The sequence below is a fragment of the Chiloscyllium plagiosum genome, unplaced genomic scaffold, assembly GCF_037043375.1.
Source record: "Chiloscyllium plagiosum isolate Xiang-an unplaced genomic scaffold, Cpla_swu_hap1 HiC_scaffold_9, whole genome shotgun sequence".
NCBI classification, from domain to species: Eukaryota; Metazoa; Chordata; class Chondrichthyes; order Orectolobiformes; family Hemiscylliidae; genus Chiloscyllium; species Chiloscyllium plagiosum.
The window spans coordinates 82,944,479-82,957,401 of NW_028270147.1; the positions used below are offsets into that span (position 1 = coordinate 82,944,479).

At 36.3% G+C, this 12,923-nt stretch overlaps 1 protein-coding gene across 4 annotated transcripts in view; it reads left to right on the forward strand.

Annotated features, from left to right (window-relative positions):
* Positions 1 to 12,923, forward strand: part of suco (SUN domain containing ossification factor) — a 57,849-nt gene that overhangs the window by 22,767 nt on the left and 22,159 nt on the right. For all 4 annotated transcript variants that reach the window (XM_087990887.1, XM_087990886.1, XM_087990884.1 and 1 more), the window contains exons 3-11: positions 257 to 349; positions 3,000 to 3,142; positions 3,774 to 3,902; positions 4,084 to 4,261; positions 6,947 to 7,073; positions 7,906 to 8,027; positions 10,307 to 10,374; positions 10,532 to 10,639; positions 11,052 to 11,157. In XM_087990887.1, coding sequence (XP_087847013.1) covers positions 257 to 349; positions 3,000 to 3,142; positions 3,774 to 3,902; positions 4,084 to 4,261; positions 6,947 to 7,073; positions 7,906 to 8,027; positions 10,307 to 10,374; positions 10,532 to 10,639; positions 11,052 to 11,157 — 1,074 coding nt within the window. The remainder of the gene's footprint in view (positions 1 to 256; positions 350 to 2,999; positions 3,143 to 3,773; positions 3,903 to 4,083; positions 4,262 to 6,946; positions 7,074 to 7,905; positions 8,028 to 10,306; positions 10,375 to 10,531; positions 10,640 to 11,051; positions 11,158 to 12,923) is intronic.

Consider the following 12,923-nt stretch of genomic DNA (forward strand, 5'->3'; position numbering starts at 1 on the left):
GCAGTCCAGACTAGCAATTATCTGGAACCATGTTCTTTCCAATAAATATATTTTTTCTTTTTTTTTTAAAAGAGATCCAACATATCTATCATTTTGACTTTTATATAAAAAAAGAAAAATGTCTAGCATCACAATTTGCCACCATACCACACAAGTCCACGACAATCCTTGTGCATATGAAGTTATCTTAACATGATTTATCTAACTGCTTTCTTACCTCTGTCAGATCTGTATATATTTATTATGTGCTATCTAGCCCAAGCAGGATGTGACTGAGTCTTCAGATGTGAAGCCTTCGGACGTCAGTCACATAGATCGCTTACTAGAAGTCTGCACAAAAGCAAGCCAGGTAAGATTTACTAAATTCCTTTTTCTATCCTAACGTAATGTAGAATTGTTTTTCAAGCTTGAAATTTCTGCACCTCAAAAGCGGAAGAATTGACTTAAGCCCAACATTTTTGGAAGTTTCAAATCCCACCCAGCTGTTGGTGAAAGCACCTGCTAATTTCCTTGGGTGTAACAGATGTAGTCGTGGTCGGCAGCATTTCAAATGTCTGCACAAATCATTCAAGCAGCAGGAGATTTGAGAGAAATCAGCGAGGGAGTGAAAATTGCTAGTTATGTTGAGACAGTTTGAGAGTGAAACATCTTGTAATAAGCAGGTGCAATGTATGCTGAACATTCTGAGCAGAGGGGAAACAAATGATATCTTATTAAATTTCTGCTACTTTCTCACATGACAAAAGAGTAGCACTGCAAAAGGTTGTGATTGCAAGTAAACCTGTTGGACTATAATGTAGTATCATGTGACTTGACTTTGTCCACCCTAGTCTAACACCAGCATCTTCTCACAACGTTTAGAGGGAGTAAGTACATATTATTTTCATGGTTAAGAATATTTTGAGAGATTAAATGCTGAGCAAGCCTACCACTATTAGATTGGAAACAAATATGCTCATTCACCATGTTGGTTTGGTAGTGAGCAACCTTCTCTTTTTTTTTCTCTCCTCTTCAGATCAAACAGGTGAGTTAAGCAGACTTTCAGCCAGTGTTCATTTTCTAACAGTCTCTCTTGGATTTAAAAACCAGTTTTATCCTACCTTTTTTAATTAACCATTTTATTAAATATTTTCTACTGCAGTAAGTTTCATTCACCTCAGTTTTTGTTTTGTATTCTATTACTATTCTTGATTATTCTTTGTTATCTTGCACTAAAGCCCATGATTAACACCTGAACCTCTGCAGCTAATGCTGCAATAGGGTATCTCAGTTGGCAGCAATCTGGTCATTATTCAGCAACAGCTGTGTCATGGGGGGGAATCCAATATAAAAAGCTTGCTAATGTTGAAAAATACAGGACATAATTTTATAACTATAGGTATTTTGAAGGAACTGAAGGTTACTGGCATGCTAGTTTAAAGAGGTAGAATGTTTACTGGGATTTGAGGAGCAATTGTTTGAACCTGAAGGAGGTGATAATCTGGAATTTTCTGAGGATTATCTCTACAATTTTTTTCAAACAAAAAAATTTGCATGTGTTTGAGGTTCCATGATCTAATAAGGGAATGGAGCAAGAGCAGAAAGTGGCGTTATGTTGAATGGCTAGCTGCTAACCAATTAGGATAAGATTGTGTGTAAATGCTTTCCTTCCATAGGATTTCATCCCCAAAGCAAAACTCTCATTTGATGTCACCACCTTTTTATTGTTCCAAAATGTTCCCAAGTATGATATGCGGGTGGAAGCAAAGAAAACACTTGTGCATTGGATGTAGCAATGGGAAGGAGTTGTGTGGGGTAATCTTTAAATGTAAGCTTCAAGATTTTTTTAAATAGAATGATTACCACGTTTAATGCTGAGAGGGTAATGGGCTTCACTATCAGTGTTAAGCTGGAGAGTTGAGGGGAAAGGAGTGGGTAATGGGGAATGATCTGGAGTCTGAAGGCTAATTGGTCTTAGAGGCAAGTCGAACAAGGTGGTCTAAAGAATATCTTGCTGCAGGGAGTTGATCTAAATTAGATCTAAATATAGGAACTTTAGAGAGCCAGCATGGTGGATAAGAGCAAGTGGTCTAACAATTACTGGTTTGAGATATGCACCAGGCAGCTGAGTGGGTTTCAATGTTTCAATTTCAGTAGTGTGAAACTTAAGATAAAACCAATTACGTTGTACTAAAGTGTAGTTTTTTTTTTGTTTTGATAATAGTTGAGAAGTATGAGTGCATTTGAGGCTCTGCTGCAAATAGTCCAACTTGCACTATCCCATTCACCTATAACCTTTGTGCTAAGTGATCCGTGTTGGCTCCTGATTAAGCCAAACCTTCTAAAATACCCATCCTTGTTTTCAAATATTTCCATGATGTCCACTTTTGATTATGCTCCTATGAAACCTCTGGATATTTTATGTTGAAAATAGTACATAACTGCAAGCTGTTGTGGACAAATGGGGTTTTAAGTACATTTTGTTATTTGATAAATAAGTGGAGACTATCAAAATGCCAAGTTTTCTTGGCATCTAAGTCTTCAAATAATTGTCTTACCTGTTGAAATATTATCTCTAACTACCTACAGCACATGGACTGCAGTGGTTCAAAATGGCAGCTCACTGTGACCTTCTCATAGGCATCTGGGGATGGGCAGCACATACTAATCCAGCCAGTAATTCCCATGAGTGAATTTTTAAAAAAAATTCTGAATTACCTTGTTTTGCAAACCTTTGTGTTGTCATCGCAATGAAGTTCATTTCCAAGGCAGAAGTTCATAATCACATTTGCTGCCAGCTGCAAGGAAATGGGAGTTGCCAGTCACCTTGCTGAAGTTGCTCAATTAGTTTTTATGGACCTGTGTGTAGATTTCTTCTAATCTGCCCATCTTTGCTAACGAACACTTCTGTTTTTGTCAGCATAGTTCTTTTCTTTTAAAAATAAACCCATCGATTGATAGAATCTTCACCCAAATGAAAACATATTCAACCTCTTTACATGGACTTTTTCTTTCTAAAGCATGTGAATTCTGAACAGTCGGTCTTCCCTGAGCCTGGACTGGAGCCTTCAGAAGGATTGGAGGAACCTCCCACTATAGCTGCTAGTACTGATAACATTTCCAGTTCAACTACCTCTGAGAATTCCTCATTTTTGCAGCACAGGCAAGTACCCTACTCTTGCCCTTGTAATTGCTAAATGTAAAATGTGCTCACCAGAGCCGTCTTGCTTACAAATGCTAGACCTAAATGAAACATTAAATGCTAAAATAGATTTAACATTGTAATTTTTTTAAAACAACGTGATGTAGATCACAATTCCCCAAGTGGTTTGTTCATTGAAATGACCAGAGACTTGGAAGTTTAAATTGTAAGATGGAAAAAAAAATTCTTGGTAAAACTATCACACTACCTCTAGTTTGCCAAACTTTAATCACTGATCTTGCTTGATGTTCCATTTTGATCACTTCTTTAAAAAAATGTTGGATAACTGATGCAACTTCACATTATAGTGCTTTTAAGGTTTGTCATGTGCTCAGACCTAAAATTGTAGAAATGCAAAATATGGGTACATGAGTGTGACTTAATGATATGAGGAGCAGAGTGCAAATATGTAACTTAAATCACATTCAAATTTGAATAAATTTTACATCATATTATTTCTAACTTGTTTAATTTAACCCTCTATATATGCATGTTTCATTTTTTTAGGTTTTCTTGTAGATAATTCAGGCAGTTTGGAGGAGAGCCATTTGAGTGAAGCAATATCTTAAAACTGTATCATTATTTCTTTTAGTGCAATAGAAAAATCCAGTGATATTCCTGTTTTAAGCTATGAGCAGTCTAAAGCGGACTGTGATGCTGGAGGGAAAAGTGAGGCTGTTCCTCAAAGCAAGCCCACCTCCTATCTTAGCCTATCTGAAGGGTGAGTATTGAATAAGGCTCATTCTTTACAGAAGGTAATATCTGCAGTATGATTGCTGTAATGTTCTGTAAGCTTCTTATTCTTACAAGTGCAAGTTGTGTTGTAAGATAACATAATAATTTGGCTAGAATATGTTTTAGCTGCAGGAAGTTACATTTATAAGGCTATATTTTACATCTAGACCTCCAGAGAAACCTAGTGATGGCAGCAAAATATCTTCAAGTGGTCAAGGAAACCTACCTGAAAGTGAGCTTTCTGAAATTCCAAAGACAATATTGCCCGAACCTGAAGACCAGAAGCCAGAAATCGAAAAGACTTCTAACATATCAGAGGATTTGTTGAATGAAGAGTTGCCAGAAGTAAGTGCTAATGTCTGATCATACGGTTGATTTTTGTTTTGTTCATTTTAGGGGCCCTGGGTTTCTTCATTAGCATTCCTTACTGTTCCAATTGAATTTTTGATATGTATTCTGTACCTTTTCCTTGTCTCCTCTGATTTTTATAACATTAATCTGTGAAGTATTCCAGATATTTAATTGTTTTCTGAAAAGCAAATCGATGCACACAGTGCTCCACCTGAATTTGAGTTTATACCTCTGATGTTGCAGTGGAAAAGTGATGCTAGCAATAAATGTTACATAACCAAATTTCACCCATGTTTTATTTATAAATTAAAATAAACTTTAAGAATTTTGTTTAGTGTATAATAAGCTCAAATTTAAGTAATCTGAGCAAGCAATATCAGGGGAAAAATGACTCAAGTTTTCAACTTTATATTCAGATCTTCATTTCCTTAAGTTGCTGTTTTGGTTGCAATTGTGAACCAGTGGTAATGCAATCCAAAATCTCAACATTCATTATTTGAGAAATGGGCTCTACTCACTAGTTTGCATGTCACCAGATGCAATATCTGCCAGGTGCTAATACAGTTTAATAGAATTTGACTTTTTTTTTGGTAAAAGAAACACTTCATTTAAAATGAATGCTGTGATACTTTTCAGTGATAACTTGGTCAAGTTAAATTGTATTGTTGATAAAGGATTTATCTCAACACTTTTTTTTTTACACCTATCTTTGTTTGACACCTGCAAATTGCTGCCTTTTTAAATCACTGAAAAGACTTGAAAATAAGTGTTTGTTTGTGTTGGTGAGAAATATCAAAGAGGAGTCTTGAGTTCAATGTTTAGCAGTGCTATCGATCCTTATTCTGAGCTCTTTTACCATGCAGGGTGGGAGAGGTTCCTGGAACAGTGTCTTCTGGCATGGACCTTTTTTATACATTTTCACATCACAATTACACGCAACATTGATGTCTTTGTTGGCCATATTCCCCAATCTATACGTGCAATCTTATAAACATATGATCAATGACTGGCATCTCTCTGAATAGCCCTAGGTTCCCTATGATCTCATTATATTTCAGATATCATTACATTTGGCCTAGGGATCTTAATGGACTCCATTAATTTACATTCAAAAGTTAATATTTGTTCATTTTTGTTTCTCAGACATTTACCAGACTTGCTTTTCTTTTAAGGACTGAATTGTTTTTCATTGTATTCATTGCTATCCTTGTCCAGTTCTGTTGCTCCTTTTGTATTTCCTGCAATCCGGATTGCAGGAGATACAAAAAGATGTGAATTCCTGCTAATCTCTGTAAAATTCATATCAGTTCTCAAAGACTACTTATGAAGTTATGTGGTTAAACCTAATGTTAGAATTTAGCCAACGAGTTATAAGCAGCTTCTGTACCACCTGACTTTAGAAGGTTAGATAAACATTGCCTCTCAATCTTGCAGCTGCAACTGCTGTTTGCAAGTGTGTTTTAAACAGGAAATTGCTTCTAAAGATTAAATTTACTGCCCTACTCTAAATTATTTCTGCATAATTTACTTATTACAACATCTATTCAAATTTCCATTACTGAGATTGACATTCAATCGCTTTCACAGCTTGTCTGAACTCCGAAGATATTATAAAGTCTATTCTCATTCCCCATTTGACTCTGTCCTCCTTCCTCTTTTGATCCTTGGGTGTACAAATTCATTGAATTGCCTTCATTATTATTAACTGGGCTACTTATTTGTGAAACTGCCATTGTTCACCTTTCTTTGAAGTCAAACTGGTGCTCTTTTAGAGGTTATCTTTTTTGTTTTTCTATCATTCAGTCCTCCCTTGCTGACTGGTTGGAAACTCCTTTTCACAGTCTATATAGCTCATTGTTTAAAGGAATTCAGCCAAATTTCTTTAACGTTAGTTTCACAATACTCAATCTATACCTAAACAAATGCAATTACCCAAAGAGTATTGTGGGATCATACTTTTCTTTTTAATTCTTGCTCAACTACAAATTCCAGCTGCCTTTTCCCAGACATCATATCAGACTGTCTATTATAAACATATGCGACTGTTGTTTGTACAAAACTGCTTGTATTTTAATCTGTAAGATTCTTCGTTCTGCCTAGAACTTATCTTGGATTAATTTTATTCTCAAAGCTACCATTGGCCTATCTTGTGATCTTACCCTAAATGCTGAACTAAACAAACTATTTCTATCGCTACTGCTAAAAGTTGTCTTTGCTAATTCAATACCAATTCCACGGGCAGTCATTTCGTGCCACCTCTGGCCATGAGCTGGCCCAACAGTCTGGTTGAGATACCGTAGTAAGTCCATTCAAAAAACTTTCTAAAATAATTTGAACCTACCTGTTTGATGTTTTTTGCACCTAAAAGTTTGCAGTTATTTTTTTGAATAACTGCAAACAAACTAGTAATTAATTTGCCCTAGAGGTATGGCAGATTTTTTCAACCAAAAGAATGTGGCCATCAATGTTTTCCATCTAATGTATAAATAAAGATGTTGAAGCTGAAGTTAAGAATTAACAATCCAGTGTAATAAGTCTGTACGAAATGTTGTTTTACTTGGCTACCTGCCTTTGTATTTCTTGTCTTTTGCAACAGTGAAGCATATCAGCACCAAGTTTCATAACATTTTATAATCCAAGCCTATGTGAATGTAAATTACTTTTCTTTGGGATACATAGGGTACTGAAATTTCAAGAGCAGTGGACTCTGGAGATTCTTCTTCCGTGATTCCACCCAAGGATTCAGGAGACATTCCCTCGTTTGATGAATGGAAAAAGAAAGTAATGGAAGAAGAAAAAGAGAAAAGTAAGCATTGAAAATGTTAATGTGAAATCCCTTGCTCAAATGTAATGCAGTGCTATCACTGGTTCCAAAATTAGACTATAAGACGTGGGAGTGGAAGTAAGGCCATTCGGCCCATCGAGTCCACTCCGCCATTTAATCATGGTTGGGCATTTCAACTCCACTTACCAGCATTCTCCCCGTAGCCTCTAATTCCTTGTGACATCAAGAATTTATCAATCTCTGCCTTGAAGCCATTTAGCGTCCTGGCCTCCACTGTACTCTGCGGCAGTGATTTCCACAGGCCCACCACTCTCTGGCTGAAGAAATGTCTCCACATTTCTGTTCTGAATTTACCCCCTCTAATTCTAAGGCTGTGCCCACGGGTCCTAGTCTCCTCGCCTAAAGGAAACAATTTCTTAGCGTCCACCTTTCCAAGCCATGTATTATCTTGTAAGTTTCTATTGTGCTACTCAGACATCTAATTTTACTATTTCCACGCAGTCTATTTCAATGCCGTTGATTCTAGACTTAGAGAATGATAAATGTTAAAAAATAACTAAATATAAATGGTGTCTGCACTTTTTGAATGTGCTTCCCTGGCTTGATGAATGTAATTTCCCTCATTGTTTATGGTTTATTCCCATAACGTAGAGAATGGGACATTTAAAGATGGGGAGCCAAATAAAATCTAGCGCGACTGTGTGGCATTTTAGTGAATTTAAATTGAGTCAAGAATTTTTTTTGTTAAATATAGAAATTAAAGAGTAATTAGGGGGAAAATGTGAAAATTGGCAACTTGTGGTTGGGATGAATGTAAGAACAGCTTTGATATAAATGACTTTTTTTCTTTCAGGCCAGTCATTGCATACCTCTAGTGGTGTCCTACATTCTGCAAAAAAGCTACAGAAAAACTTCAATAACTATGCCTCTGTAGAATGTGGAGCCAAAATTCTGGCTGCAAATCCAGAAGCAAAGGTATTATTCTTTGATTTGTTTGGTAATGCTGGACTCGAGTATTGTTGAAAAACAATACTTTATCAAAGCTTTTCACCTTCAGGTTATTGAGGTTATGTCATCGAATGTTGAATATCCCGATGAGTGCAAGACCGATACCTTTCGACAAAAGTGTTTATTTTCAGCAGCAGTACATTTTTCCTTAAGAGCCGTTGATTCAGTATTCGCAAGATGAACATCTTTGCTTAAAGATGTATATTGTATCCCGTTACACGGAGGCTTCAGTTGTGCTGCTGCATGGTTCGGATACTAAGACTTAAGTAGAGAACTCCGTTCATAACACTGGTTTTATGAGGGTGACTTAATAGCTTGAATTTGTATGGCCATTTTTAAAATCTTCGAAAAAAAAATCTAGTACTTCCTAGTCAAATATATATTATGTGGAATCAGAAAACAGAGGGGTGACCGAAATCTGGTTGAATCTGCAGTTTGATATCTCAGGAGAAAAATGAAGAGGTGGAGATTAGGGTCGATGTTGACAATGGGGGGGGGGGGGGGTTCTACTGTTGGTTGCGATGTGAGAGGCTGGTGTGGGAATAGAATTTGGCTGGGTAAGATGCATCTGAAAGATTGCGGAGATATAACCTAATGATATTTGACTGTTTCCTAAATGCAAATAGGGATCAGAGGACTGGTGGACAAGTAAGACTCCACAGAGCTTTGGTTGAGTTGTGGTTTGTCGGAGGGAGGGCAACAATTAGAATTTCCTTTCTTTCGTGGGATGAAGGCATTGCTAGCTAGGCCAGCATTTATTACCCATCCCTAATTGACCAGACGGCAGTTAAGAGTCAACCACATCTGTGGGTCTGGAGTTGCATATAGTCTAGACCAGATAAGGATGGCAGTTTCCTTCCCTAAGAATATTAGGAAAAACCCATCTGGTTCACTAACAGTCTGGCAATGGATTTATGATCATTAGACTCAATTTTGGATTTTAATTGAATTGTCCTCAGATTTTTACCTGGGTCTCTGGATTAGAAGTCCAGCAATAGTTCCATTAGGCCTAGAGCCTCCTGCCCTCATAAGCGTGAGGCAAATGGCACTTAATCATTTCTGGATAAATGGTACAGTCAGTAACGGACATATATGCCAGGTTAAATGAACCTAGAAGTTGCTGTCTGGATTGTTCCATTCTGCAGGTAACTTTGGTAAAACAGCATTTCTTATCTGCCATTTCACCGTTGAAATTGGAATGCCATGGAATTTTTGTATTCATTCAAATATGAACAGAATTCGCCAGATATTTCCAACTAGTGATTTGTGGTTTAAGTACACTTTTTTTGTTGAATTCTGCCATCAATCTGTGGAAATTTAATTTTACTGACTCTTTTGACTTTTGAGATTTTTTGAATATTTGGCATTACAAAAATATACCTGCTTCTTGCACTCACTTCCTGCCTTTCTCCTTTTTTCAGCTATCCCTTAAGGAACATAAAATTCAATCCTCTTCTTTCAGCCTCTTTTGCAATCTTTCCAATTCCACTTGTATCCATTATAAGTAGCTAACTCATAATTGAATTATGAATTTAACACGATTTAAGGATGATTAATCATGCACTCAATGCAATGTACCTAGTGTTTTTTAAAAGAAGCCTTGTGTTAAACTTAATTTTCAAATTACTGTTTACGGTTTTTGCTGTCTTGCATGTCGGGTGGTGATATTCTGGTTTTGCATCTAAATACTGTTGGATGTCTGAATTAGTGCACTGCCTTGAACTTTGAGGCTTGAGTTCTACTTTTAGTCCAGTTGGAAATGATGGGTGAATGGTTTGGGTAGTAGATCACCACTTTTAATTATTATCTAATGTTGAATCTCAGTATGTTTACCTAGGCCAATAAGGATCTAGATGCAAGCAGCAAAAAGCAAATTCATACTGCAGAAAAAGGATTTCTTTTTCTGGTTGAAGGTTAAGATGTAAGTGAGCTTGTGTGATTTGCTGTACAATGTAGCAAGCACATTGTTTTACCATATTATATTAAATGTAGATGGTTGTGTTCTCGCTATTGTCGAAATGTGTACTGGTGCTGAGCACCTAAATTATTTTTCAGTTCCCTGATTCCTTCTGATTTTGAACATTCTTTCCTTATAAAGGATGGATGAAGAGTAAAACTTCAAACTCTGCATTCCCCTAGTGTTTGTCAAAAGTGTTAATTTTGTGATATGTCAACAGGGAGCAGGTGCATTTGGCCATACACCAGTATAAAATGTTAATACTTTATATTGCAATTTTGTCTTGCAGAGCAATTCAGCAATTCTAATGGAAAATATGGATCTGTACATGCTAAACCCGTGCAGCGCCAAAATTTGGTACGTTGTAATTTTTAGCACATGGAAGGAAACCAATCAGAGGGAAGTTTTTTTGCCAAACATTTTCACCTGCAAGTGCACACAACTTGAATGTTTAATATTAGTCCTAACATTGGTATGGGTTAGGCATTATTACAGATTGTCATTCTTTCCACAGGTTTGTAATAGAGTTATGTGAGCCAATCCAAGTCAGACAGCTTGACATTGCAAACTTTGAGTTATTTTCCTCTACACCAAAGGACTTTCTGGTTTCTATCAGCGACAGGTATGTTTTAAGTCAAAGGTTGTTCAAAAGTGCAGCGGATATAAAATCAATAAACGTAGCTGTTGACTTTCAATAATAATACACTTTTGGTTTAACTCTTAATAGATGAAGGCTAAATTTTATTCACTTATGTACCTGGGTGTATTAAACAACTGGATTTTCTACATCACCCGCTCTGAAAGTTGGAAGTATGTTTGTTTTTTAATTAACATCTTGATGTATTGTGCCACTTGAGGTGCATGTGGGACTTGGAACTCTGGGCATTCTGGCTCAGTTTGGGAGACTACCACTGCATCATAAACAACCCCGTGAAAGTTGAATTTTCTCCTTGCAAGTTTTTTTTCCAGATGTATTAAATACTTTTAAAATTGTTTCCTAATTATATTTCTTTCACCTTCATGTTTATGCGCAGATATCCTACTAATAAATGGGTTAAACTGGGAACATTCCATGCTCTGGATGAAAGAACTGTGCAAAGCTTTCCTTTAGATGAGCAAATGTATGCCAAGTATGTCAAGGTAAAAGTTGGGAGGAGAAAATGTTTTAAAAAAAAAATTAACCAAATATTTGAAAGTCTACTGTGACTTGAACAAATAATTGTAATCTTTTATTTGATAGCAAGCTTTGCTTACTAGTGTTTGATGGCATTGCAACCTGTGTTATCAGCCAGATGTGCAAATAGTGCCCATGTCATTCAGCTTTATTAGGATATTGTATATAACCCTGAATGTCGTGATTGTGCATTTGACTTAAATAGTTGAGTTCACTATATAAATTTCTATCCTTTTGAGTGTTTGTTTACCTGTTCATTACTTATTTTCCCCATCGGCTTCTTTACAGCTATCTCCACAGACTTTTTATTTTACAAATGCTTATGAGCATTGTTTTAGTTATTTAGAGGCCAGCCTTCAGTGCTAAATGCGAGATGAGTTAAAGGTCATGTCATGATGGTTTCCTATAACCCATCTGGTTTACAATGCAAGTTACCTTTCGTTTGAGTGATTTTTATTTCACAATGAAATAAAAATTATAGGAAGCGATATTCTTCTGTGAAATTTGCTTTTGCTGGACTGAAACAGTATCAAAACCATTCTTAAAGAATGTTCATCTTGAGATTTTTTCCAACTTTTCAGAAGTAATTTTTCCTCTAGCAGTTCAAATGATGCACTTCAGCATTTTTGAACTGCTTCTCTTTCCCTCTCTTCCCCCCCCCACCCCCCCCCCCTCAAAAAAAGAATCACAACACCTTTCTAAGGATTGCTTATGTTACCATTCCTTGCATTCAAACCTGTGCACCCAGAAAGAGCCCCAATACAAAAATACTTGACCTGTTTCAACTTAAAAGGAAAATTGCTTTCTTTTATAAGATGATGCTTTGCTCGTCTTGGTAAATCCAGCACATTGATTTTGCTGTTGAGACCTTGCAGTATGAGCATCCCTCTTGAAGAGCAGTTTGTTCTATTTGCCGAACTGCTGAAGCTATTTTATCCTTCTGTTTTAAAAGCTTACAGTTTAAAATAAGTTCAGGCCACAATTTTCGGTATAAATATCTCAAATACAGTTTGTAGACAAGGCACATCACACCACTGAAATCGACCAATTGTTTAAGTCTCCGTGCCTGGCAATTTTATACTTTTTTTTAATGGAAACTAAATATTTTACACTACAAGACAAACCACTGGAGGGAGCTCTAATGTAGCACAAATCATTAAAGGCATTAATTCTTCCAGTGTGTTTGCCGATCAGTTAAAATGGTAGCTTTTCCCAAGATGTAAAATTTCACTTTTTTTGGAGGGTTAGACTGTAAAACAATCTAAAGATTGCATGTGGAGGTCAATAGGCTATAATGCATTGTTTGATTCTTGTATAGTGATTGGCTTTATTTGTTTCATTTAAAATTTGGAAAATTTTGCTTTCCCTGAAATGCAGACTTAGCGTTTGATTACCTGATCTTAACCAAAAGATCTACTTTTCTTAAAAGTAGATTAGAATTTTTCTTGCTTTCTTTACCCCTCTCCTGTAAAATGAGGCACTCAAGTACAATACAATGATTTCCTTATCAATTCAACAAGAGTCCTTGAGAGGATGTAAGTTTGGGTTGGTTCATTTAGGATGTGCAATCATCTATTGAAGATGTATTCACTAAAGAATTATCCTTCGACATAAGGCTACTTTTAAATTGCAGTTCATGTCACTGACTAAATGGCTGGAGCGCATTTGAAATTACTGAAATATAATGCTGACGTCAGATCCATTGGGCAATTGGATAATAAAGTATGAAAGG